This window comes from Arvicanthis niloticus, chromosome 24 (genome assembly GCF_011762505.2).
Source record: "Arvicanthis niloticus isolate mArvNil1 chromosome 24, mArvNil1.pat.X, whole genome shotgun sequence".
Lineage (NCBI taxonomy): Eukaryota > Metazoa > Chordata > Mammalia > Rodentia > Muridae > Arvicanthis > Arvicanthis niloticus.
This window is the reverse complement of record NC_133432.1, coordinates 31,204,779-31,231,664: the sequence shown is the minus strand read 5'-3', so window position 1 is coordinate 31,231,664 and position 26,886 is coordinate 31,204,779. Positions and strand designations below refer to the sequence as shown.

The 26,886-nt window shown below is 48.6% G+C and overlaps 1 protein-coding gene across 1 annotated transcript; it reads right to left on the bottom strand.

Annotated features, from left to right (window-relative positions):
• Positions 1 to 471: 471 nt before the first annotated feature.
• Positions 472 to 25,132, bottom strand: Eif3b (eukaryotic translation initiation factor 3 subunit B). The gene is made up of 19 exons (XM_076923516.1): positions 24,594 to 25,132; positions 18,747 to 18,939; positions 16,946 to 17,065; positions 16,644 to 16,701; positions 16,318 to 16,446; positions 15,929 to 16,086; positions 13,279 to 13,410; positions 13,094 to 13,160; positions 12,323 to 12,369; positions 9,999 to 10,209; positions 6,842 to 6,914; positions 5,794 to 5,916; positions 4,317 to 4,395; positions 3,584 to 3,722; positions 2,609 to 2,734; positions 1,948 to 2,025; positions 1,554 to 1,662; positions 1,330 to 1,446; positions 472 to 961 (listed from the first exon to the last, which is right to left on the bottom strand). Exons 1-18 carry the CDS (start codon positions 25,060 to 25,062, stop codon positions 1,343 to 1,345), a joined length of 2,415 nt encoding a protein of 804 aa, XP_076779631.1. The 5' UTR covers positions 25,063 to 25,132; the 3' UTR covers positions 472 to 961; positions 1,330 to 1,342.
• Positions 25,133 to 26,886: the final 1,754 nt, after the last annotated feature.

The following is a 26,886-nucleotide window of genomic DNA, read 5'->3' as shown; positions in this document are numbered from 1 at the left end:
AAGGAATAAAAACCCAAGACACAGGAGAACGGGGAGCATGAATGAATGAAGCATGTAGTCTTCGGCTCCACATACTGTCAGTCTCCTCCTAGAGGTACATGCTCTACAGACATAGCATGGCTGCAGGCCCTGCTGGGTGGCTATCTGGTCACGAGAGATGCCGAGGCAGGTGGGAGCCTGTGAAAAGCAGGGTGAGCAACACATGCCACAGCTTCATCCTGGCCTTGGGTGAAGCTCATGTGTGCCTGTTTGCTGTCTTCTCTACTGGGTGCCAGGTAACTAGAGAGGTGCATGTCAAGTGGCTAACCCCGTGTACCTGCTTTCTAACCTGTCCAATGTATCCAGAGAGGTTCCAGACAGGCAGGTTCTCAACAATGACCCAGGAGCAGTGTGCAAGTATCCTCACCCTAGAGAGAGGGATTGGGCAGGCCTCGAGGCCACTTTGAGCTACAAAGAGGATCACGAAAGGAATTTGACACAGGGTTGCTTTTATTTCCACATCCAACCTGCGCAGAGGCCGTGCCACAACCTGAAGAGGTGTGAGGGACTGGGGCGCCTCCAGAGTTTCTGGCACAAGTAAGTGGTGAGTGTGCAGACTCCCCGATGGTCCCTAGGCCACACGGCACTGGCCCACACAGGAACAGCAAGTCCATGAATGGAAACCCACTGAGCTGCAGGAGGCGGCTCTGGAACCCCATGGGCAGCAGCAGCAGTTAGAGGAACCACCAGGACACTGCAGTGAGGCCCCAATGCAGACACTGATTGGCTGATAAAAACCCAAACAGGGCAAGGTGAGAGCAGAGGCTCGAGTGTCCCTGCTGTGGACCCAGGGATGAAGGCACAGAGCTGTGTCAGGATGGAAGAACCCTGGGTGCACTCACAGTCCAGAAAGAAAGCACAGGTGAGAGCCCAGCCCGAGGCTCTGAAGAGTGGCCTCGGATCCTGGCACGACACAGTGACACTGCAACAGATGAACCACCATTTAGTCAGACACAGAGCAAGGGAGCACACTCCATGACAGGCGTAGCTCATGCCCTCACCGTTCCTGAAGGAGCCCAGCACCAAGTACCACATGCAGGTGGGCAGGCACTCTGCTCCTGTACCAACATTATCCTGTGCCAACATTATCAACATGGCTGACAGTGCTGGGGCCGATCCTCCTGCAGCACAGCCCTCTGGAGATGGCCATGCCCGCCTCTACTTCTTCCCAAGCTCCCTGTCACCCACTAGCGGCAGCACTGCCATCTTCCTGGGGGTCTTCTATGTGGTGGTCTAACAAGCCGCTCATCAGCAGACCCCCATTCCCGTCTTCATGCTCACAGGTCTTACCACAGTGCTGAGGTCACTCCTGACTTCCCAGGGGAATGACCTCTTCAGTGACAAAAAACTCGATGGTCTCTTCCTCCCAGTCATCCACGTTGCTGTCCAGCTCATCCGTGTCCACCCCTGAGAGGACAGACAGCACACTGAACCCTGGGACGTGGCTGCAGAGCCAGCTGCAGGGTTCTTGGAGGGACCACTCCACTAGCAGACAAGCCCAGAAGCTTGGTTACCTCCTCGCAGCTCTAGACGCTCGTTCTTCTGCTTCATGTAGAGTTCCTGGGCCATTTTTCGGTATTGCCGGAAGTCCTCCATCATGGTCCGCCTTCTTTCCACCAGTTCCTGTCAGGTACAGAAGGTTGTAGGGCTAACTAGGACATTCCTGCTCGACGACAATGATTCCGCCATACCTAGCAACCACTGGCGACACTGGAAGGTGTTAGTGCTTGTGCACTGGGCAAGCCTTCCACAGAACCTCCCGTACGTGGGACCCTTGTTTTTCTTCCTCATCATACTCCCCCTGCTTCTAGCACAGAGAACAAGCCCGGTCAGGCTCCTGACACACTCTGCTCACTAGTGTCCAGGGAAGACAGGGATGAGCTCCCATGAGCAACCCCTTAGGCTCACCTTTGAAGCTTTGGACTGGCTCAAGCGATCCTTCTGCTCAAAGATCTTGGAGTATTTCTTCAGATCCTTTTTAATTTGCTGAAACCAAGACAAGTCTCTTAGGATTGAACCTTCAAAGCAAGATCCACAACTGCTGCTTTCACAGATGCCAGTGTGTAGTGACAGCCTCCAGAACTAAGAGGATTCAGCCCCAGGGCATCAGCATGGCCGGCCAGCGAGGAGTCTTACTTCATGGAGATGGTTCCCCGGGTGAGTCACTCCCAGCTCTGACCTATCCCATTACGTAACCCCTTCTTAGCTCCTCCAATCCCACTGGAACTTGTTTATAGCCCGTCTGGCTTAGGCAGACTATCATGGGTTTTCTGAAGTGGGGAGGGGGAAAAGGGAAGAAGGGCAGAGGACATGGATAGTCATCTTGTTGCTATACATCAGAGTCTGGAAAGAACTCAGCACTCCCCTGCCTCAGCCTACTGGGATTACAGCACTGCCTAGGCTGACATGGCTTCAGGCCACATCACACTGACCCTACATCTCTTCAGAACCCGCTCCATGTCCTACCTCCACTCCCCACTGACTGGCCCTGTCCAGTCACAGGACAAATGCCTGGTTTCCTTCAGTGCCACAACTGTTCCTTTACCGCAACCGGACAGGGACCACAGACCTTTATCTGATCCTGGCTGAGGAGTGTTGGGGGCCTTGGTCTCCAGAGCAGCTGGCAGAAGCGGTCCTTGTTGTTCTTCTGGAGAAGGCGACCTTGGAAGGTCCACAGCCAGTAAGCATTGTCGACCTAGAGGGCAGTGGGTGGGCCATCATGCTAATGTGCAAGGCCACCCTGAGACCTTTACGCTTAGCAGCCAGAGTATACTAGAGACAAAACACCTGCACTTGGCTGTTTGCACTCCAGCAGGAAAGATGACTAGGAAACAATGATGTCAGGGTCCTGGGCCTGCTTACCACTGGTCTACACAAGAAACTTCACAGCAGTGCCAATCAGAACAGCCACAACCACAGCTTAGCTTTCCCCATAGACTCTTAACTGAGCTCTGCCTCAACTCAAATGCTGGGCTCCTGGACGCCATCCAGCTCTCGAGGAGCTCTGTGAACTGAATGGAACAGAGGCTTTAAGACTGGTGCCTCCTTCCCCTCCCCTTTTTTGGGGGGGTGGGAGATGCCCAGTCCTACAGTGTGCTAACAAGTGTGGGTAGGCTGTGCTGCACCGGTGTCTGGGACGGGTCCTAAACAGCACGTCCTGTAATGAACACAGAGAGTGCTGTTCCAGACACCACCCAAAGGCATCTCATCAGCTGCAGCCCTCTGAGCTTGCAGGTTTTATATGCATGGACTGGCTCAACTGTCTACCTACTGTAAACAGAGGAAGCAGTCTGCCCTCAGGACACACAGTGGCCCATGTTCCAGCAGGCCCTGCCAAGCAGACATGCCCAATGCTCTGGGGCAGCTGACCTCTCAGCAGTGAGTCTCTGGAGAAACTCGGGTTTCGGCTTCCTAAGCCACAAAGATTTGTGAATAATGCCCTCACCCTGGGATCCCTGGATACAACAATCCCACAGAAAACAGTTTCTGTCACCACCCTTGAGAGATGTCCTTCCCTGGGGGCCCAGCACCTGCCATCTTGTACCTTATGGCTCCACCACGACACAGAGGTGACCACATAGCGGCCAGTCGGGTCCCATTCCACGTCGGAGGCCATGTAGTGCTCTGCAATGTTCATGACGGTGCAGTCTGAGGTGTCCACAAACGCCAAGGCACCGTTCATGCTGTGGGTGACAAGGCAGCTGCATCCCACAATCCCCTGCACCCCCACTGAGAGTCCAATGCCCCTCACTGCAACTGAGTCACAGGGTGAGAGAGGATGGAGGACTCTGCTGGGCTGTAGTTAGTTCCCCAGGCCTTGGCCCTATCGCCCTCACAGTGACAGATTTCCTAAGGACATCCCGAGGCTAGGATCAGGACATGGATGGTATACGCGGTGCTCTGTGGCATCTGGAGAAGATGTTGCCTGTGGAAGCTTCCACAGTGGGAGCAAGCTACAGCAGTCCTTCCCAGAGGACAAGGCTGGATTTGTTCACTACTCCTATGTGCTCAGATTGAATACAGGGGAACAAGAGAAAGGCACCCCAACCACAGAGGGCAGGACAGCCTCCAGCTAAGCATCTGCCCCACTGGAAGATGCGGGATTCACAGGAGGGGTACAACCATGATCACAAGGATATGTCATCTGCAAGTCACTACTTCAGTCAGTCTGGTGTGGCCGGAGGCTCAGCTGTGATAACTAGTGAGATGGTAACGCTCTATCTCAACACAAACCCCCAGGAGCAGGGCATTGCCATAGTGGGCTGGGCTCCACTCACCTCCTAAGTCCAGCCAGCACCACGAACTGCCCCTGGGGACTCCAGAAGATGGTGTTGGCTTGCTGCTTGTCAAACATCTCTGCAAGGAAAACAAGTACCTGTGAGGGACTGTGCCAGTGCCTCTCCAGCTAAGACACAGTACAGTGCCTCTCGTGAGGAGAGCTGGCAGAGACAAAGTCCACATACAACTCCAGCACAATCCCACTGGCCACTTTGGGAGAACTATTTCAAAACAAATCCCCCATTCAGTTATACCTAAAGTCATGACTCATGCTTCTGGGTGGTGCTGCTGGCTATTATGGAAGTCTAGTGGATACTATTTTCAACTTCACATGCAAAGAATGCACTGACAGCAAAGATGGTGACTCATCTCGGGAGTCCTTGGTGTACACCAACACCACCAAGGGCCAAGCTACCAAAGTCACCTTCTTTCAGTGTGCTTACAGAACATCAAGCAAGCCTTCCCAGTCACCCTGACCCTGGGTGAAACTGACAAAACAAATGGGATGACACCCCAGGTCACCCCTAGCCTCCCTCAGGCAGCCATCTGTCTGCATAATAGGCCATTAATAACAGGGTGTATCCTTGGGACTCAGAAGTAAGAGGGGGTAAAGTTTTGGCAAAACAGCCATCTTTCCCTATGGGAAAGGGGAGTGGGGCAGGGGATGAGGTGAGAAAAGTCTCGCATTCAGAGAGCTGCAAGACAAATGTACCATCTGGCTCCAATGCACAGGAGCACCAACTGACCCTGGTAGAGAGCTGATAGCCCAAAACCAGATGACTTACAGACATTCAGGAAATAAATGACCCCTTTCCTGGTGTCTGTTAATAGGACAGAGGCCTGTCTGCAATTGTCTACCTTCTACATATCCAAGACAATCAACAACACGATGATTGTTTACAACATCAACTGATCCTGCCACAAATGGTTGGACACAGGTGATGGGAAAGCACAGTGTTCACAGAAGGTCCCAAGTCTAAGAAACCCACGGTGTGAAGGCTATGGCTGAGGGAAGAGTGGGCTTCCTATAAAGAACTTATAAAATACAGCCCGGGGAACCCTGAAGATCCATCCCAGCTCAGCTTGTCCTGAGCTCTAAACCTGCTATGGGGCTGGCATGACACAAAGTCAAGTGTAAGCAGCAGCCGTTTGGGAGACTAAGCAGGGCCACATACTGTCCCCATGCCAAAGGGGAGTGTCTTTACGGGAGCACTGTTGTATGAATGAGAATGGGAACACACCCCTTCCTGCTGGAGCCATGGAGGACCTGAGGACTAAGCCAGACTGAAAAGGCAGGGGGCAGTAATGGCAGGCTTAAAACTGAGAAGTCTGATTTAGAAAGGGCTCAGTGGACATGAAGTATGGGATCCCTCTGTCCCGAGTCACCCCAACCTCAGCATCCAGCTATCATCTGACGCACAGCTGGAATCCTGGCCTCTGAGCTCTGTAGAGGGAGCCCGAGGGCAGACTACTTACTTATGAGTTCAATTTTCCCATTGCTCTTCACGTGGTAGAAGGAGACAGATATCCGAGGGGCCTCGCCATGAAGCACAGCAAACTTACTGCCATTGGGTTCCCAGGCAAAGGCTATGATGGTTTCTACAATCAACAGCAAAGAGAAGTCAGTTGCTGTTAATATTTCATATCAACATCTCCTTTTTCTAAGATCTTCATTCAACTAGAGAAAAGCACTCCTAACCCACTAGCAGGACCACAGATCAACAGACAGCAAAAACAAAGAGAAGTTAGCAGAGTTCAGAAGCAGCTGGTTTAATCTGGTTGGGATGCTGTGTTAATAACAAGCCCAGGCCAGGCTAGAACTTGGCCTCTTCTGGCCTCCTCAAGCTAAGATCACAGGCAGGTGCCACCACACGGTCTTTCCTTAACTGACTTAAGTACTTAACAACTTAGCTGTGATCTTCTTCTATAGTCAAACAAAATGAAAGGCACTGGGCACTTTACCAGACAAAGGCTGGACGTGACTATTCCAGTAAAGGGGGGAAGTTAGCTCTGTAAAGTTCAGCAACCTTTCTTTATGTTGCTGGGCAGTGGCGGCGCTCACTTGCCTTTAATCCCAGCACTTGGGAGGCAGAGGCAGGCAGATTCCAAACATTCTTTGTTTGGATTCTTTGTATCCAAGAAGGATACAAAGTGAGATCCTGTCTGAAAACATCCCACTTCAAAAACATTTTTTTTCCAAAGAGGAAAAGGAAGGGAAGGCAGGCCAAGACTGGTGGCAAATGCCTATAACTCCAGGATTTGAGAGGCCAAGGCAGAAAGACTGGCATTCAAGAGCAGATGGGCTGTAGAATGAATCTCTATTTCCAGAAACAACAAAGTCAAAAGTGTAACCAGCTAGAAGTTCATCAAGTTAACCCAGGCGTGGCGGTGTGCCCCTGTCGCCCTGTGGTGGACAGGAAGGCAGACAGAGGATCCCTGTGGCTGCTCTTGCCCAGACCCCACTTCAGCACACTGCTCTGAGAAGCTGGACAAGACGAAGGCACGGAAGGCCCTTCCTGCTTACCTTTCATCTCAACAACATCCACAGGTACCTGCTTCTCCCTCATTCGGAAGATTTCAAAATTTGTGACAACTCCCTGTTGACAAAAGTAAAAAAGAAAGGGGTAACATTCTGGAAGATGAAGACATGAAGGGGGTTGGGGCACGTGGGGTGTGTGTGTGTGTGTGTGTGTGTGTGTGTGTAACAACCGACAATCAGACAGAAGACGGCACTCACTCACCAGCACGTCCACAGCCCTGCTGTGTGCTGAGGCTGGCATGACAGCATAGCCCAAACACACTCTGTAGCACATCTACCACAGTTCTCAGGGGCCATGCATCCAGCGGGGACGATGACGGCCTTCCAAGAGCAGACTCAGTAACTAACTACTCCCCCACCAGTTAATGTGTGCCCATTAACATGTGGATGCATGTGTGTTGGAATACTAGTCAACCATGAAAAAGAATAGAATGAAAGGATTGACACATGCTGCAATATAGATGGGGGTTGTTAAAAAAAAAACCAAACTGATGTCAGAGAGGCTGGACACAAAGGGCCACAAACTGCAGGGAAATGTTCCTAACAGAAACATAGAGAGAGAAAGCAGACTGAGAGACCGAGGCTGTCAGGAGTGAGGAAAGGGCTGAGGGCATAGTTCATCAGAACATTTGACCAGCATTTAGAGGGTTGCCTGAATATGACACTGGCACAGGGACAAAAAGTAAAAAGGCAGACCAAAGAGCAGTGTAAAACCAGGGAAATGGGGAGTGTTAACTGGTGTGCAGCTCAGCATGCACAGTGGCATGCCTGTGACCTGGTGAACATACCAAAGTCACAGAGACAGCTCTCCACCTAAAAGTGGTTTTGGTGTATGAATACCATCTCAAGAAAAATTAGTTGGGACAGGCTTGGTAGTTCATGCCTATATAATACAGCACTCAAGGGGCTAAAGCAAGAGCTTCACCAAGTTCACAGATACCCAGAACCAAAGACTGAGACCCTGTCTCCAAAAAAATGGAGAGATGACTGCGGTTAACAGCACTGACTGCTCTTCCAGAGGCCCTGAGTTCAATTCCCAGCAACCACATGGAGGGATGGCTAACAACCATCTGTAACAGGATCCAATGCCCTCTCCTGGTGTGTGTCTGAAGCCAGCTACAGTGTACTCATATAAAATAAATAAATAAAAAAGCAAAGCAAAGCTTGGGTCTCACTGTGTGGTCCTGGATCGTCTAGAATTTGCTATATAGACCAGATTGGTCTCAAATTCGGAGATCTGACTGCCCCGGCCTCCTGAGTGCTAGGGTTTAAAGGCGTGCACACTATGCCTAGACACATCATTTGTTTGGATGAGGAAAACATTAAATTACATAAACAGAAACATCTGTGTGCAGAAACATCTGTGTGAAGTCCACCTGACTACCAGAAAAACAATAAGTCCCTTTTAGCTTCTAGTAAGAGTGGCTGAGTGATAAGTGACACTATCATATTATTCTGTGAGCTCGAAGCTACATGAGGTGATCAACCCTAAAGGGGGTAAGAAGACAGGATCAAATGGCCTCCGAGTTCTGGTAGTGTGCTATGTCCAGATTGAGTCTCACATCACTAGTTACATACAGCTTCTCCAATTAGAATTACACGTGAGTCACTGAGTCACACACAGACACACAGACACACAGACACACACTCCAGATTGAGTCTCACATCACTAATTAGATACAGCTTCTCAAACACTGAATTAGAACTCCATGTGAGTCACTGAGTCACACAGTCTCACACACACACACACAGCCCCAAAAGCACATGTGTTTGCAGCACTCGCCCATGCTGAGGCATAGAGTGCATCATGCTGAAGCTGCCTCAGACTCACACTGTTACAAGTTACAAACTATGTTGTCTCTACTGTACTTAAAATGTATTTTTTACAAACACTTACTGGTTTAACTATAGACAACAAAGGACTGCTACTTTCCATCATTCTCTGGCAAGTGTTGAGTTAGTAGGATCTCTGAACTATATTGTTAGAATACTTGTTTTGAAAAAAAAATCCTGGCTGGGCGGTGGTGGCGCACGCCTTTAATCCCAGCACTTGGGAGGCAGAGGCAGGCGGATTTCTGAGTTCGAGGCCAGCCTGGTCTGCAGAGTGAATTCCAGGACAGCCAGGGCTACACAGAGAAACCCTGTCTCGAAAAAACAAAACAAACAAACAAAAAATAACGGACCTGAGATTTGTTTAAAAAAAAAATGTTCAATGAATTCTAAAAATTTCTAAAAGTTTGGAAACTGTCCTAAACACACTATGTCTGCTTATGTATACTGGTTTATGAGAAACATTCTCAGCACTGACAAACAATCAAAAATATCCATCAACTCTAAAAATACTGCACAGTCCCAAAACTCAGGCCAAGGCCTAACTCTGTGTTAAAACAAGCACAGAGGCCCCTGGGGACGAAGCACTTGTTGCTCTTGAAGAAGACTTGGGTCAATTCCCAGCACTCAAATGGCAGCCCACCATTGTCTGTAACTCCAGGTCCAGGGGATTGAATGCTCTTTTCTGACCTCCAAGAGCACTGTACACACAGACATACATGCATTTATAATCATCAGTTTATGCTGGGTTTGTAAACCTATTCTGTGCTTACAAATCTGGGGACTAAGGTTTCTCAAGTGAAAAGCAATTATGAAAGTCACAGTTTAAGAAGCCTTCAACACAGCCTGGTGGTAATCCCAGCACTCAGGAGGCAGAGGCAGGCAGATCTCTAGTGTGAGGCCAGCCTGGTCTACAGCATGGGTTCCAGGATAGGCAGGGCTACCAAGAGAAACCCTGTCTTGAAAAAAACCAAAACAAAAAAGAAGCTTTCAGGCAGAATATCTTGAGACTCCTTCACCATGGCCAGACAGTCAACAGTTTTAGCCAGGCAAAGAGGGTGCCTACCTTGCAGTCTACACGTAAATAAGCCACCCATTAACATCCCCTGACAGCAGGGCTGACAGACAAACTGCACAGGTGGGAGACGCTGCAGAGATCTGAATTAGGTCGCTAGCACTCCACCAAGCAACTCTAGGAAATCTGAAGCTTTGCACACATGTGGCCCTTGTGCACACACACAACCGAAGTAAGAAACAAATCCTCGGTAGCAGCAGTTCATTCAGAAGCGGCTCCCACACAAACAACACTCACCTGGGTGCCTTTCGGAGTCCTGTCCACTTTTACACACAGGTAATCTCCATTTTTCTGCCAGTGCAGCTTGCAATCAACCACATTGAACAAGTTTCTCACTCGGATCTCCTGTCTGGTGGGGAGCTGCATCAGGGTCACCCTGGCTGGGATGTCTTTGTCTTCAGGCACCCAAAAGGCAATGATGTTACCACCCGGAGACCAAGAAAAGTCTCTGCAGGACAAAGGAATAAAAGCTTATGAAACAACAGATGGTTATAGGACCAAGCAACAGAGAGAAGACCGAATTTACTCTTAAAAGCTCTATCTGGCATCCTGCCCAGTACCTGCTAGGCTCTGAGCCTGCTGCACACCAGCCATGTGCTAGCCTCTGTACAGCACAGCCTGCAGACCTCACAACCCTGGGGCATGATCGCACTGCTGTGACAGCAAGGGAACAAAGGAATGCTGCTGCTCACTGCACCCACCTCCCCACGCAGTCAGCCTTGTTCTTTACAAATGTACTTAAGCTGATGGCTCAGCTGCAGGGTGTCTAAAGGTCAACCAAGGTGCCAAAGGGGAGGACTGCAAGTCAGAAGGTGGAAGACAGGACAGGTGAACAATCTCTATTAACTGCTCTGCAGGGCAGACAGTGTGGCAGGTGACTGTGGAACTGGGGAGAAAGCCTCTAGACCCAGCACATTCCTGTCTTCTATTGTTGCTGTTGAGATGGCCTGTTGCCTAGACGGGTCTCAAACCTACCCCCCTCCTTACCCTCCTGACCAGCTGAAGTGCAGAAGCCCACCACCACCACATCCAAGTCTTGTTTTGAATCTGTTGCAGATCAGTGCATGCCCTGGTTTTAGTTTTTGTTTAAAGTCCAAATGATATCCAGGAGTGAAAACCACAAAAGGAAGATGCGCCAATGTCCTCTGGACCAAAAGCATTTGCCACGCCAGGACTAACCAGCTCCAAATGACCTCAGATAAACAAGCATGTGTCCACTAATCTAAGAGAGGATGAGCTGCAGTACCTCACCACACACCTAAGCCTCATCCCATAGAACACCTTCCACCAGGCAGCTTCCTCAAGAGGATAAGCCACTGTTAAGTCTCCACACAGCACCTACTCTAGCTGGACAAGACTCTGACCTTAGCAACTACTTCTGTGGTCTGTGAGCAGGAGCCACTGCAGCACCCCAATGTTTGCAGAAACAAGAAGCAAGTGCTTTTTCTAACTGCATAAGAACTGAGTGCTATGAGCTGGAGAGATGGCTCAGTGGTTAAGAGCACTGACTGCTCTTCCAGAGGTCCTGAGTTCAATTCCCAGCAACCACATGGTGGCTCCCAACCATCTGTAATGGGATCCAGTACACTCTTCTGGTGTGTCTGAAGACAATAACAGTGAACTCACATACATGAAGTAAATCTTAAAAAAACAAAAAACAAAAACCTGACTTTAGCAGGATGTGGTAGTACATGCCTGCAATAGCAGCCTGTGGGAGAATAGGGAGTTCAAGGCTGTACTCTGCTACTGAGAAAACTCCAAGCGACATTTGAGACTCTTTTCTTTAAACAAACAAACAAACAAACAAACAAAAAAAAAAAATCAAAACCCTGGCCAGGCGGTTGTGGCACACACTTTTAATCCTAGCACTCAGGAGACAAGAGGCAGGTGGGGCTCTCTATACGTTTGGAGGCCAGCCTGGTCTACAGAGTGAGTTCCAGGGCAGCCAAGGCTACACAGAAAAGCCCTATGTCTAAATGCATACCCTGCTGCAGTGACCTGAAGGTCTGTTCATGTGCTCCTCAAATGCACTGTGAGGTGGTGGCCATAGATGAGGCCCTTGTGATATACTGGTCTTAAGGAAAGTGGGGACCCAGTAAATGCTTTAAAAAAAAAAAAAAAAAAAAAGACAGGGCTTCTCTGTGTACAGCCTGGGCTATCCTGGAACCTGCTCTGTAGACCATACTGGCCTTGGACTCAGAGATTGCCTGTCTCTGCCTACCAGTGCTAGGATTAAAGGCCTGTGCGACCACACCCTGCAAACAAATGACTTTTAAAGTACTTAGACAGCTGTTCCTTCTAACGAGAGAGAGAGAGAGAGAGAGAGAGAGAGAGAGAGAGAGAGAGACACAGACGACAGAGACAGAGACAGAGACAGAGACAGATAGACAGACACCATCCACTCAAGAGAAAGCTCCTGCCAGACAGAATCCACCAGCTCACCTTGGACTTCTAGTTTTAAAAGGGAAAGACTGACATTTCTGCTGTTTGAAGGTAATCATCCTGTGTTGCTATAGTAACCAGAGCACAATGATGCTGACTTTACAGCAACATTCACTTACTTTATTCCAGAGATCTTCAAACTCTTCTTATCCAAAAGGCCCATGGACTGCCCGTGAGGGAAAGAAAGGAAGATGGGGGAAAAAACATAAAAATAAAAATCACAGCTCAGAAAGGTCAGGGCAGCATCAACTCTAGGTACCTCTTTTTAAAATTTATCTTGGAGAGGTGAGGGCATGCCACAGTATACATGTACAAGTCAGAAGACTGTGGACAAGCGAGTTCTTGCTTTCCATGGTGCAGAAGGGACTGAATTCTGGTTGTCAGGGCTGGCAACAAGTGCCTTCACCCACTGAGTCATCTCGCCAGCTCCCCTTCTTTTTCACAGTGCAAGACTCTGCTCTATTTGGGGCATTACAAGCACAGAGGATAGGTGAGACTCTGCTATATCTGGGGCATTACAAGCACGGAGGACAGGTGAGTAGCAGTTGAATGCCAGAAGCAACACACAATTTCCAATATGACTTTAGCCAGAGCCTGGGCAGGGAGTCGTGGCCTCCACCGCGCACAGCAAGGGATGGATGGCCTTTATTACCAGTCTACAAAGCCCCACCTGCCTTACAGCACAGATTAAGAGAAGCACTGATTATATCCACACTAGTATCTCCACACTGTGTAGCTGCCATGCATGTACCCAACAGTCTGGTTAGCCTTCTGGAACACTAAAATAACCACGGGAGCTAGGCCACAGCTCAGTGACAGAGCAACTGCCTAGCATGCAGGATTCCAGCTCAATGCCCAGACTTCCAGAAAGATGAAAAAACAGAACTCACAGGTGTCTCATAGATGCTAAGAGTATCCAGGGTCATTCTTGCAAAGAATTTGCCATCATGGCTCCACCTGAGGAAAGAGGAAGTGTCGGGCTGCACTGATGGTACAGGAAAGAAGGCAGGCAGGCAGGCAGGCAGGCAGGCAGGCAGGCAGGCAGGCAGGCAGGCCGGGGCTTGGGTCTACTCACTTGAAGATGGGCCAGTGGGCTGAGCTTTCACAGTGAAACCCTCTCTTCTTATGCCCCGTGAGGATGTCCCAGATGATGATGGCCTGAGGGTCATCCTGAGTGTCCATCAGCGGGCTGAAAGTCACCAAGTATCTGCAAGACAGGGTCACCTAGTCCAGCACTTCCTTGGTGTGAGAATCACATTTCCAGCACACATTGCTATGGGTCACAGAAATGATACACAGAATGCCACCAAGATGTGAAGCAGTCTTCTCACACTTACCAGGATCTAAGAACAGTGGCTCATCTCTCCCAAGTTGAGGGTAGGATGAGCTTAACCAGGTACAAAGTATATCACAGGATACTACAATAGTCGCCTAGAATGCTGTTCCCACCACAAGTGGGAAGCAAATCAAACAGCCCAACAAGTCTGCTGGGGTGGGCTGGTCTAGAGGGAGGAGGGATTGGGACTCTCTCAGGATGTACTGATGTAATTAAGACTAATGAGATAAAGAGGACAAATGGTATCATACAGTTCTAAAGGGAGTGTGCTTCAGGGACACTGGAAATTGGCTATCTGACTGCGCTCATCTCTCAGTGTAGAAGCAATCTGTATTTGTTCCCACAAAGCAGATGTGTCCTAACGATACAGCCCTCACAGCAAGGGGCAGTGGAGAGGCCCAGCAAGCCAGAGAACACCAGCAAAAAGCCCTCCTGCTGCAGCATCAGGGCTGGCAAGATGAAATCCTGATCAGCAACATTACACCACACAAACTGCTCCAGCCTGTAATGAGTGAGTCCCAACACTGCAATCTACAGAACCAAAGCACAGAGTGCCCAACAGACGACAGGATAGCCTTGTTTGTTTAAGAGGACAGATGCGTGAACAAACAGATCATAGCGGGGGTGCTGGTGCACTGTCCGAATCCCAGCATTTGGGGAACGAAGGCAGGAGGATCATGAGTTTAATGCCAGCTTCAGCTGTAGTGATTTGGTGCCAAGCCATGTATCAAAACAGAGAAAGCCACATCCTAGCCATGTTGCAACTGTGCTCCCAGAACAGATGGACTGACCACTGTGGGAACTGCATAGGCTTCCCAAGAGGTGAAGGGACACCAAGCCACCCAGGCACAGGCAAAAGGCAGTTATCTCACCACCCACTTCTTTTTTAAAAGGCTTATTTATTTCATATGCATGAGTGTTTTGTTTGCATGCATGGCTGGTGCCCTCAGAGGTTAGAAGAGGGAGTTATGCATGGTTGTGAGCCACTATGTGGATGCTGGGAATCAAACCTGTGCTCTTACCACTGAGCCATCTCTCCAGCCCCACACACTCACTTTTCACACCACTGCTAGAGTAGACTCTGGCACTCTGAGAGCAGCACACAGGGAGTGAAGGACGTGCCACGTAAAGGAACAAGGGCTAAGGAAACAAGGACTGGGGCCAAGCGTGCACCCATGGGGTAACAACCTTTGTCTACAGGTAAGCAGTATATATTTTTGTTGTTTTTTGGCAGCAGGGTCTCATACAGACCAAGCTGGCCTTTAACTCCTGACCGTCTTGCTTCTACTTCCCAAATGCTGGGGATCCTAGTGTGCCTCACCAAGTGTGGTGTGTGTGTGTGTGTGTGTGTGTGTGTGTGTGTGTGTCTTCCTCCAGCTTTCCTCAGGCTCCACTTTTTACAAGTCTCTGCACCAAGATTAACTCAGACATGGGACAGAAACCCTGCTAAAAACAACTGTCTCGTCCCTGAATTAGAACAAGAAGCGATCTGTGTGACATTATGGCACCAAGTATCAGTGCTGGCATAAAGTAGTATCACACGAATACACGGTGGTTGCTAGGCAATGCACTCTCAGAGGTGAGCAACACGTGCAGTCCACTTTATCAAGGGATATGTTCCAGAACCTCACAGTACCCTGCCCAATGCAGAACATGTTTTTTCCTACACGTACATATAGACATCCACCCATGAAAACTAGACATTAAGCACAGGTAAAGCTGGGCGGTGGTGGCGCACGCCTTTAATCCCAGCACTTGGAAGGCAGAGGCAGGCAGATTTCTGAGTTCGAGGCCAGCCTGGTCTACAGAGTGAGTTCCAGGACAGCCAGGGCTACACACAGAAACCCTGTCTCGAAAAACAAAACAAGCAAAGCACAGGTAAGAGACCAAAGACAACAGAACACAACCATATGAACACACACTATAGTGAGTTCTGTCCATGTGGTCTCTCTCCTGAAAGAGCCAAGACACAAATTATCCTCCTGCTTTGAGACTTATGTCACTGCAGCCCAAGAAGGTGAAGCCACAGTAAGGGAGTTATTGCTCCTCCAGCTGCTCAAGTTTGGGGCTAGAATGCAACTCAGTGGCAGAGACCCTGCTGGGTCACTGCAAAAAGAAATCATCAAAGAAAAAGTTGAATGCTCCCCACCCCACGGCTCCGGCAGCTGACACTGTTCGAGGAGGGGTAAAGGAACAGGGCCGAGTGCTGGCAGGAGAATCTTGGTCAACACATCTCTTTTCTTTCTCCATTTGTTTTGAGGTTTTTTTGAGACCATGTCTCATGTAGCTAACCTGGCCTCACCCTCACTATGAGGTCCAGGCTGGCTGTCACACCTCCTGGGGTTTAAAGCAGCACACACCTCCTGAGGAGGCAGCTGCAGCCGCTCACCTTTCACATGGGGAGAAGTCGATGAGCTGCACGCCCTGGTGGCTGAACCTCTGGATCTGCTTGAACTTGTCCCCTCCCCAGAGGGCAATGCCCCGCTGATGGAAAGTGGCCAGGTAGGTGCCTTTAGGGGACCAGCGCACATATGTCTCTGTCCATCTCTGTAAGAAGGCAGGAGCAATGGGAAAATAACAAAACGTCACACATGGCGGCCCCTCCTTCTACACTGCATCTTCTCATCTCTCAGAACCGTTTCCAAGCAGGTCAAGGAATGACAGTTGTTCTCAGAGAGTGCCTCAGAGAACAAGAGCCTTCACCTGCTCCTGGGGCAGAAACCAGCCCTGCCGTAAGGAGATGGGAGGTCATGGCCAGGGCCAGCTGCTGGTACACACCGCTCTTTCTTCAATTGAGACTGGGTCCTTGACGTCGTTCCAGAAGATGGATGTCCGGTCTCCACTCTCAAAAATCACACTATACTGATCTCTACACTCTGCCTCTTCCAGCCAGTAACGTAAATTGCCCTACAAACAGTCAAAAATCGAGGGACTTAGTACACTGCATTCATTTTGATCAAAGAAAGAAAGCTTATCGATAACTATCATACTTAATGACAAATGACAAGTTCAACAAATACAGATGTTCAACAGATACAGACACCTTTTTACCTCAGTTACAAAATGTCTTCTGACTACAAAGGCAGACATTTTGTGAAACATACCAGGTCCTTGAAAGGCTGCTTCTCTGGAATGTCCCACTCATCACTGATGGTCATGTACCTGAAGAGAATGGGCGCTGCTGAGCCACAGCTGCACGGGATGAGGAGGTGCAGAGCCAGGCAGCTCCGTACCCTCGCCACCCACCCCCACCCCGACAAAAGGCCAGAGGGTTTTTGCTCAAAGCAAAAAACATGAAATGCTCTTGCCTGGCCAACAGAAATCAATCACCTGCAAGGCCAGCAGCACCCACTGAGGAACTCCCCATCTCCCACAGGCACCAAACAGATCCCAGGCTCCAACTCACTTATCAAAATCAGTAAAGAGGTTGACCCGGAACGTGTGCTGCTTGTCCAACTTATATCCATCTGCGTTTTTCACAGCATCCACAGCATGGGCGGGAGAAGCATACTCCAGAAAGATGTACCTGAGTGAGAAGGCGAGCAGCTTGCACACATGCATCCTTCAGACTTACTGTACACTGAGACCTTTCTACACGAACAGAGGCATCTAACTGTCCTGCGGCGTCTCCAAGGCAGTCACACCAAGGACCAAAGAACAGCAATGTAGGCCACGCAGTTTCCTAAGGAATCTTAACAGTCCTCAAGACTGTGACTTCATGGGTATAAATGGCAGAAAAGTTAACAGAAACGGTCATTTCCTTATGACAGTCCAGTGATGCATACGTCAAAACCTAGGAAAGTGTCCACTTTACATAGGAAGCATTTCTAGTTAGCAATGACCTCATTAAGAGTCACCATTACCCAGCCTGGTCTACAGAGCTAGTTCCAGTACAGTCAGGGCTACACAGAGAAACCCTGTCACAAAAGAAACAAATAAATAACAACAAAAATAGTCACCAATACACATTTCCACATCATAGGAAATTTGCACAGGGTTTCTGGGGAAGCTTCATTATAGACAAATACCTAACAAAGCACGCAACTGTCCCTTCAACCACATGGCTAGCAGCAGTTGAGAACACTGGCTATTCTGAACCAGCTGCCAACCCCTTTAATCCCAGAGCTAGAAAACAGGCTGTAGAACACTAAGTTCCAGGCCAGCCGAGGCTGCACAGGGACTCTGTCCCAACACAACAATACAGAACACCAGTTGCTCTTGTAGAGGACCCAGGTTCAATTCCCAGCACCCACCCACGAGGTGGTTCACAACTGTCTTTAACTACAGTTCCAAGGGATCACATCCCTCCTGGCTTCTGAGAGGACCAGGCACACGTGTGGTGGGCATTTATACATGTAGGTAAAACATGCATACACATAAAACAATTAAAAACAAAACAACAACATATAAAACAGGGTAGTACTACCTAGAGTCAATGATTCTTCCAAAAGTAACTTCGTAGATTGTTGTTAAAACTCTTAAGACAAGGTGGCATTTAAAGGAGGTCTGTCAACAACCGCAAGAGGCAAACAAACTCTACAAATCTGACAGCAGCCGCTGTGCGCCACTCTGCCTTGTTCAGTTCACTGAGGACAGTCTGTCCACTGTTCAAGAACCTCAGCCCTGGGAGACAACGAAGCCCCAGGCCTCACAGTGGGTCTACACCTACAGCTGCACTCAGCCCTGGGAGACAACGAAGCCCCAGGCCTCACAGTGGGTCTACACCTACAGCTGCACTCAGCCCTGGGAGACAGCAAAGCCCCAGGCCTCACAGTGGGTCTACACCTACAGCTGCACTCAGCACCACCAACACAATGGAGGCCTAGACTCGAGCATGGAAGACCTAATTTTGAACAGAAAAAGCAAAACTGCAGGTCACCCCTTAGGCTGCACCCATGATTCAGGTGACAGTAAGTAGGAAGGAAGTCTCTAACTTCTAAGCAGTGCTATGAGGTTTCACCTCTACTTCAGAAGTTAAAATGTTTTCAAAAGCACTTCCAGAGAAATCCCACAGCAGATGCCCTTGGTGTCTGCCCACTTTCAGGTCAGTGGTATCTTTATCTAGGACCTATCTTGGATAGTCTGCTGCGTCTGTGGGGATCAGCTCTGGTGACCTGAGAACCAAAACTTCACTGGAGTGCTTCCCTCTGGGGCGGCCTGAACACCCCCAAGTCCTCAGCGGCTGCTTCAGTGACCAGCGAGCTCACCCTTTCGTCTTTCCATCCTCCTCAGGGTAATAGTCATTTATGATTTTTCCAAACTTGGAGAAGATCTTGTGGATGACATTTTTGAGTTTCTCAAGCCGGTCGGGTCCCACCTGAGGAACGTTGTCGACAACAATCACAGAGTCAATCCCATCCGCTTCCTGAGGCCGATCTTTGAGTACATCACCAAGTAGTTCTGAAGGAATAAAAGAAATGTCAAGTGGTTTCTATTTCCGACAAGAAACACTCATTCATTAGCCAGCAGGCTGCTCGTTTCTAAGAGGCATCTACTCCAAGTGCTTTCATCATGAACAAAGACACCAGGACTTGGCTTCTACAGGAAGGCTGATCCTCACACTGCTTTTGATGAGAAGTAATCTCTAAATGTACCCAATTGTTGCCAGGGTGGTGTAAGCATGCAATCCCATCACTTTGAAGGTGGAAGAAGGTGCATGTGGATCTGAGTTCAAAACCAGCTTACCCTGCCTTAACCAGGTGGGAAGAACCCATTCCTGAAAATTACCCTCCATACTCCACACAAAAATAACCTTAAAAATTAAAAAATACAAAGGGCCACAGATATAACAATGCTAGTACCCCAACCTAACACAGAAGTAGCCCTGGGTTCAATTTCCAATACTGCTCTAAAAACAAACTTAATGAATGGCTCAATGCATGAATTTCTAGCTACTATCACTGTCCTTCTTTATTTAATCTTTGCAGGTGTGGCTGCACACGCCTGAAACCTCAGCAAGATGCTGGAAGAACTAGAGTTTAAGGTCATCTAAAGGCAAGGCCAGCCTCCTACCAGACTACAGAAGATCTTAGCTAGGAAACTGAAGAGATGGCTCAGATTAACAGCAGGTACTCAGTTGGTGGTGGTGCCTTTAATCCAGCACTTGGGAGGCAGAGGCAGGTGAATATGAGTTCAAGGCCACAGCCTGGTCTATACAGAAAAACCATGTTTGGAAAAACCAACTGTTCTGTTCTCTGCAAAGAACCTGAGTTCTGTTCTCAGTACCCACGTTGGCAGCTCACTCAACAGTCTGTCATTCCAGTTCAAGGGGACCGAACACCTCTGGCCTCCAAGGGCTCCTGTGCATACATACACACTTAAAAATAAAAAAAATCCTTTTAAAAAAGGAAAGAAACTTAGCATACTAAGTACCCTAAATGTCAACACACCTCCTTTGGGCTGTTTCATTCTCAGAAGTGAAAGGTGGGGCTGGACAGAGGCTAAATGGGGAAAGTGTTTGCTGCCCATAAACCTACATGCATGGTGGCCATGCCTCCAACCCTCGTCTACAAAGCAAATTCTAGGGCAGCCACGGCTACATAGTAAGACTCTATCTCAAAAAAGTCACATCTGTAATCCCAGTGCTGTGAGGACAGAGACAGGAAGATGTCAGGAGCTTGCTGCCCTAGAGCAACTGGTAAGTCTAGCTGAAATGGTGAGCTCCAGGTTCAATTAGAAACCTTATGTTAGTGGCTGAAGAGATGCCTCAGTGGTTAAGTGCACTGACTGCTCTTCTAGAGGACCAGGGTTCAAGTTCCAGCATCCACATGGCAGCTCACAAGGGTCTGTAACTCTGACAATGTCACACAAATATATTTACAGATAAAACACCAATACACATTAAAAACATTTTTTAAAGGGAGAAGGTAGGGGAAGCTGGGAAGTCATGGTATACACCTTTAATCCCTGCACTCAAGGCACAAGCAGGTAAGTTGGAGGCTGGCCTGAAGATCAACAGAAGAACACACCTGACACAAACCTCAAATCTTCATGTGCACAAATATAGCACATGTACACAAAGAGAAAAGCAAGCTAATGTAAGAATGCTCCCATGCTCCCAGAACCTAAGAAACTAGGACAGAAAGAACAGCCATTTCTAAGGCCATCCAGGTCTACACAAGAAGTTCAAGGCAAGAAACCCTGTCTCGAAAAACCAAAAAAAAAAACCAAAAAAAAAAAAAAAAAAAAAAAAAAAAAAAAAAAAAAAAAAAAAAAAAAAAAAGAAAAAAAAGAAAAAAACCAAAAAAAAAAAAGAAAAAAAGAAAAAGAAGTTCAAGGCCAGCCTAGTGAGTTCCAGAACAGCCAGAAAATCATAGTAAGACCTTGTCTCAAAAAGAAAAGATGGAATGGGGGTTGGGGGGGGGGGGAGGATGGGGAGATGGTTCAGCAGTTAACATCACTTGTGATCCTTCCAGGACCAGAGTTCAGTTCCTAGCACCTACATGGTGGTTCACAACCAGCTGCAACCCCAGTTCCAGAGAATCCAATACCCTCTTCTGGCCTCCAAAGGCAAATGCACACCTGTGGTACACAGACATACATGCAGGCAAAACACCCATACATATAAAATAAAAAATAAGAGCTGGAGAGATGGTTCAGCCACTTTAAAATACTTGTTGCTCTTGCAGGGGACTGAGGCTCAATTCCCAGCCACTGGTAACTCTAGTTTCAAGGAATCTGATGCCCTCTTTTGGCCTCCATAAATACAAGTCACACATGTGGTGCTTATATAAACACGATCGCAGGCAAACATACATACAAAATAAAATATATAAAAAAAAACGGGGGGAATACAAATAAATAAATAATATATGTTTAAGTATAAATGGCAATTCTGGGCAAAAGGAAGGCTCAGTGTGTAAGCACTTGTCACACAAGCCTGATGACTTGAGTGCAATCCCTGAAACTCACTGTGGAAGGAGAAAACCAACTCCTGAACACTGTGACTGCTACACCACCCTTTTTTAAAGGTCACTGTTGGAAGGCTGGGAGTATGGCTTAGTGGGACACTTGCTTGACATGCACCAGGTTCTGGGGTCTACTACAGGGGGAAAGCAATGCAACAGTCCTTTGCATTCCGTGATGGCTAATAGAAAATGCCCCCACCAGACACCCCTGTAGACATGTTTGTGGGTTAATTTCTTGATTGGTATGAAAGAACACAATTCACTGTGGGCAGTGCCATCCCAGGCTGGTGTCTCTGGATAGTATAAGAAAGCAAGCTGAGCAAGCCATAAGGAGCAAGCCAGTAGCAGCACACCTCCATCAGCTGCTGCCCTGACTTCCTTGAATGATGGACTGACTGTAAATTGCTTCAGTCACAACAAAAGAAACCTAATTAAGACACATTTCAAAGATGGCGGAATCAAGAGCAGGCAAAGGGTGAGGAGGTAAGAGGCAGATTTTCAGCATGACAATGCCACACACCTTCCCTACAGAAACTCTGGGTTTCTATAAAATCCTGCTCACCATACAATTAAAACAGCCTGCTAAGCTGGATCTGAACTTAACAAGATGTAATTAAAAAAAAAAAAAAAAAAAAAAAAAGCCCAGCTTCCATACAAACAAGACTCCTTCCCAGGAGCTTCAAGCGTCTGTCTAGCCTGTAACAATCTGCTTCTCCTGAGAAGGGCAGGGCAAAGTATCCTCATAAGGCAACACCTGTTGCTTTTCACTAGTTTGGGTTTTTTACATTTTATTGTAAGATGCATAAATGTTTTGCCTTTGTGCATGTATGTGCACCACATGCATGCCTGGTACATGATCATCAGGTCCCTGAACTGGAGCAGTTAGAGACTTGTGAGCCATCATGTGGGACCTGGGAATCAAACCCAGGTTCTCTGGAAGAACAGCAAGTGCTGAGCAATCTCTTCAGCCCCTTCTATTTGGTTTTTGATATGTACTTCATGTACCTCAGGCTAGCTTTGCACTCCCTACGTAGCAGGGACTAACTTCAAACCTCTACCTGCCAATGAAATGACTGGCATGCACACACACTAGAGGAAACAACTTGTCCACATCAGTAACAGACTAGGAGACATATACTAACATGAAAAAGGACAAGGAGGCAAGACGGATTCCACACTGCTCCTCCTGGTAAAAACCTAAAGACTGTTTCTCTTCCCACCCTTGTGACATCCAGATGGCCTTAGAGGTCCACCTCTTAAGGACAGATCCTCCTCATCACTCTCCCCTCCCTGCATGCACTGGACTGGCCCACTGGGCTCCTAGCAAACTTGATGAAGGCAGGCTGGCCTTGTAGTCACATAGCCAGCATCCCCTGACTCCTACAATCCCTAATTCTGGAAATAATTTACATACCGGAATCTGTGAATTAAATGGGTTCAAATAATTCTTTAAATACTCATCTTGCAGTAAACAGACCCATTGTTTCCCAGTACTTACAACCAATTTTAACCTAACTCCACTTCTAGGAGTTAGTTCTAGGTCTCCATGGGCAATAGACACACACATGATACGGACAGATGTGGGCCAAATGATCCTGTGCATGTACATAACTTTAATTAAAAACAAACAGAACAGATCTTTGAAAAAGGGAAAAGATGGTGGTAAGCATATGGGGTTTAGTTCGAAAGATGCTTGCTGGGCAGGCGGCAGGACCTGAGTTAAGATCAGTCCTGTGAGTCAGCACCCACCTCAGAGAGCTGGCAGTGGCGCACAGCTGCATCCCCAGTGCAAGCAAGGACCTAAACGGCCGGCTAGTCTAGCCAACTGGTGAGGACAGGAAGCTTACCATGAGTTCTGGGCCAGCATAGGATACAGTGTGAGGTCTTGTCTAAAACCATGAAGTGACAGGGACAGTCCAGACCCAAAATAAATAACCAAAGGGACCAAGGGTTCAAAAGGAGCTTCAAAGTCAAAACTTAGGCCTTCACATGGGGGAAACAGGTACATTATCCATCACCAGAGTCAGGTGAGGGTGGGAACCCAGAAACACACTTTATCCAGAGAACCTTCCTCAAGGCTGAGTGAAGCCTATGGAATCTTCCCAGGAGTTTATCTGCTTCTCATTTGAAGACATCTTTTACCTTAAGAAATACAACAAAACAAGCCAGGCATGGTGGCTAACACCTCAAATACTGGCAACCTTAAAGTGGAGGCAGGAGGATCAGTTCCAGCTTCAGAAAGAGCTGACCAGCCTGAACTAGGCCAGACCCTGTCTTACAACAAAAAACCACCTCCACAAACATAAAAAAAGGATTAAGTCAAACAAACGGTGACATCAAACGGCAACCCCTTGAAACATTTTAAGTTCTAAGTTGACAACTATATTGAAGGAGCTGTATTTTCATGGTGTATCACTGGTAGTTCAAAAGCAATTGTCTGTATTGCAAGCACCATGGAAACTACGGCCGATGAATCAAGAGTTCAATTTCAGCCTGATCTATATAGAGAGGCCCTTATTTTAAAAAAAGAAAAAGTGGTGTTTTTAGGTCCTTTGCCCTTGGTATTTGCCACACCAACACATGAATGAACTGGCTCGTGTGCTTTCAGCCTGAAGTTGAAACGGCAGAGGACACATGCTATCAACTGTCAGAAGAGATTCCTGTGCAGGTAGGCAGAAACAATGCCTTTAAAAAGCCAGTCACATAGAAGAAATCATGAAGTAAGCTGCCAAACGAACAATGTGAAAAAGCAATGTACTATACAAGAATGGTGCAGGGTGCCGACCTAGGAAAAAGAGATAAGCGGGTGGTAATGTGGCTGGGTCCGATGGCAAAGTCATACCATGGAAACCATTGGGAACACACTTCTACAAGACACTACACGACCCGTCTTTCCCTTTCGGCCCTCTGAGGGGTCCAGCTGAACAACACTGGAAACCTTGGCCGGGAAACTAAAATGCCCCCAGATATTTCAGGTCGTCCTGCCTTCCACCAACCCCCAGAGGCCCGATCTTCCCGCAGAAACGAACTCTCCAAATGGACCCCTACTATAGAGGAAACAGGATCGTTACAGCCAGGAGACCTCGCGCCCTCGACGACTTAAGTGGACACTCACACCGTGGGCACAATCACGACTACAGCCCTTACCTTCCTCGCTCACGTCGTCTACGAAATCCTCGGGGTCGCTGAAGGAGGGCTCGTCTGCCTCTCCGTTCTCCAGAGCCCGCGGCGGCTCCGCCTCAGCCGCGCTCCCATCGGACCCGCCCTCCTCCTCCGCTCCAGCCGAGGGGTGCCCCCGGGCCTGCTCTCCGCCGGCCTCCGCCTTCCCGGGAGCAGAGGGCTCCTGCGCCGAGGGCCGCTCCCCCGACTGCGGCGTGGGCGAGACGGCCGGACTCGTCGCCGTTTCTTCCTCCGATTGGGCCGCCGGCTTGGCCCTCACCTCGGGCTCCGGTCCGGCCTCGGCGTCTTCCTCGGCGTCTTCCGTCCGCCCCACTTCGGACCCGCCAGATCCTGCCGCCTCGTCCGTCGGCGGCGACTCGGAGGCCGGCTGCTGCCTCGCGGGCTCGGCCCGCTCCTCGGCCGCCTCGGGCACCGCCACGTTCTCAGCGTCCTGCATGGGCCCGCGCTGCTTCTCACCCGGCTCGGCCGCCCTGCTTCCGACTCCCAGAAATCACCGCGCGCCGCTAGCGCGGAGCCATGTGCGTGCAGCGAGTGGGTCGTACCAAGATCTAGCTCGGGGGAGACACCCACGCCCTCATTGCTCATGATCAGCCCGAGAAAACTCACATACACATAAAAAGCATCTAGAAACAATTAAAACAATCACTATCAAGACATATGAGTTTATATATAGCCAAAAAAGTTTTTTTAAGGTAGTAAATAAAGTTACAAGGATATGTGGTTCCCCCATTCATAGTATGACAAAGTTGCGTCCAAGATGGCAGACTTTCCTCTGCCTCTCCCGGCGGGCGCTACGGGGAAAGACTGAACTATCTGGGGAGCACCAAGTAAATTCTCAAATCATTTTTAACCCACGAAACTGTATGAAGACAAAATATGTGATCATAAAATAATGCCAAAATGACTTAAAGTTCCACATATGATTCTTTATAAGCCTTGCTTTTAACCAGACAGACTGCTTGAGTGACATGACTGGCTTCCCTCCCCCGTAAGAGCTTGTATTTTAGACCCGTCCACTGACGGGGCCAAAGAACGAAGGGTTCCAAAATTACGCGAGGAGCTCGCCGACAATCAGAGGCCGCCAACACACACGAAAACGACTGCCTCCACGGTGCAGAATCGTGTGATGAGTGGCTTTAGTCTCAATGGCTATCCTCACCGCAGCGGCTCGCAGTCTAGCGTTGGCCGGCGAGATGAGAGTCACTGCGGTTCAGACCGCCGGTGACTGCGGTCTTCACTCGCGGGAGAATGCGATCACGTGGGCTAGCTTGGAGTAGACGGGGCAGAACCTTAGTGGAGTGACTAGGGGGACCCTGGGAATGGTTGCCGTGAAAGATAACTCAAGATTTTTGATGCCTCCAGCCCAAAGCTGTCCCTTATGGGACGTTTCTCTTAAGAGCTTAACACTTTCGCTGAAGACCAAGTTTGGCTCTCAGTACCCATATGGTGGCTTACAACCATCTCTTAACTGGAAAATGTCTTGTTTGTATGCGTTAAGAGTGTTCTGCCTGCAAGTCTGTCTGGCTTCCTTCCCTGTAAGAGCTTGTATTTTAAACCCGTCCACTAACGGGGCAAAAGAACGAAGGGTTCCAAAAGTACGGGAGGAGCTGGGCGACAACTAGAGGCCGCCAACACACACAAATGACTGCCTGCCTGCACAATGCAGAACCATGTGTGCAGGCGGAGGCCGAAAGAGAGCATCGTATCCCCGGTATAACTCCAGGAGTGGAGTTATAGACAGTTATAAACCATCATATGGATGCCGGAAATTGAACCCAGGCCCTCTAGAAGAGCGGGCAGTGCTCTTAACAGTTGAGCCACCTCTCCAGTCTCAGATCATTTCTTAAGAAAAAAAAAATTTTTTTTAAAGTTAGTTGGCCATAAAAGCATGGACTTGGAATCCCAGCACTGAGGAAATGAGGCAAAAAGATGAGTTCATGCTAGCATGTATGATATAAAGACTAAATGAACAGATCAGGTGCCCGGAGGCTGGTAGATAAGTTAGTAATGGGCTGGATGAGTATTTATGGTCTACTCAGAAATGAGTTATACAGCTGGCCCTTGCTGTTAATTCTGACAATTGAGTTCCATCTTGCAAACGCATATTGTGGTGGGAGAAAACTAAGTGGGAGGTGGGGTGACCTCTGATGTGAGAGGCACACACTAAGTAAATGTGGTTATTCAGTTTAATTAGCGTGTCTTCCAGCGCTTTGAGAGCCCAAAGCCCCAGTGTCTGGATTCATAATCCAAATTTTAAGAA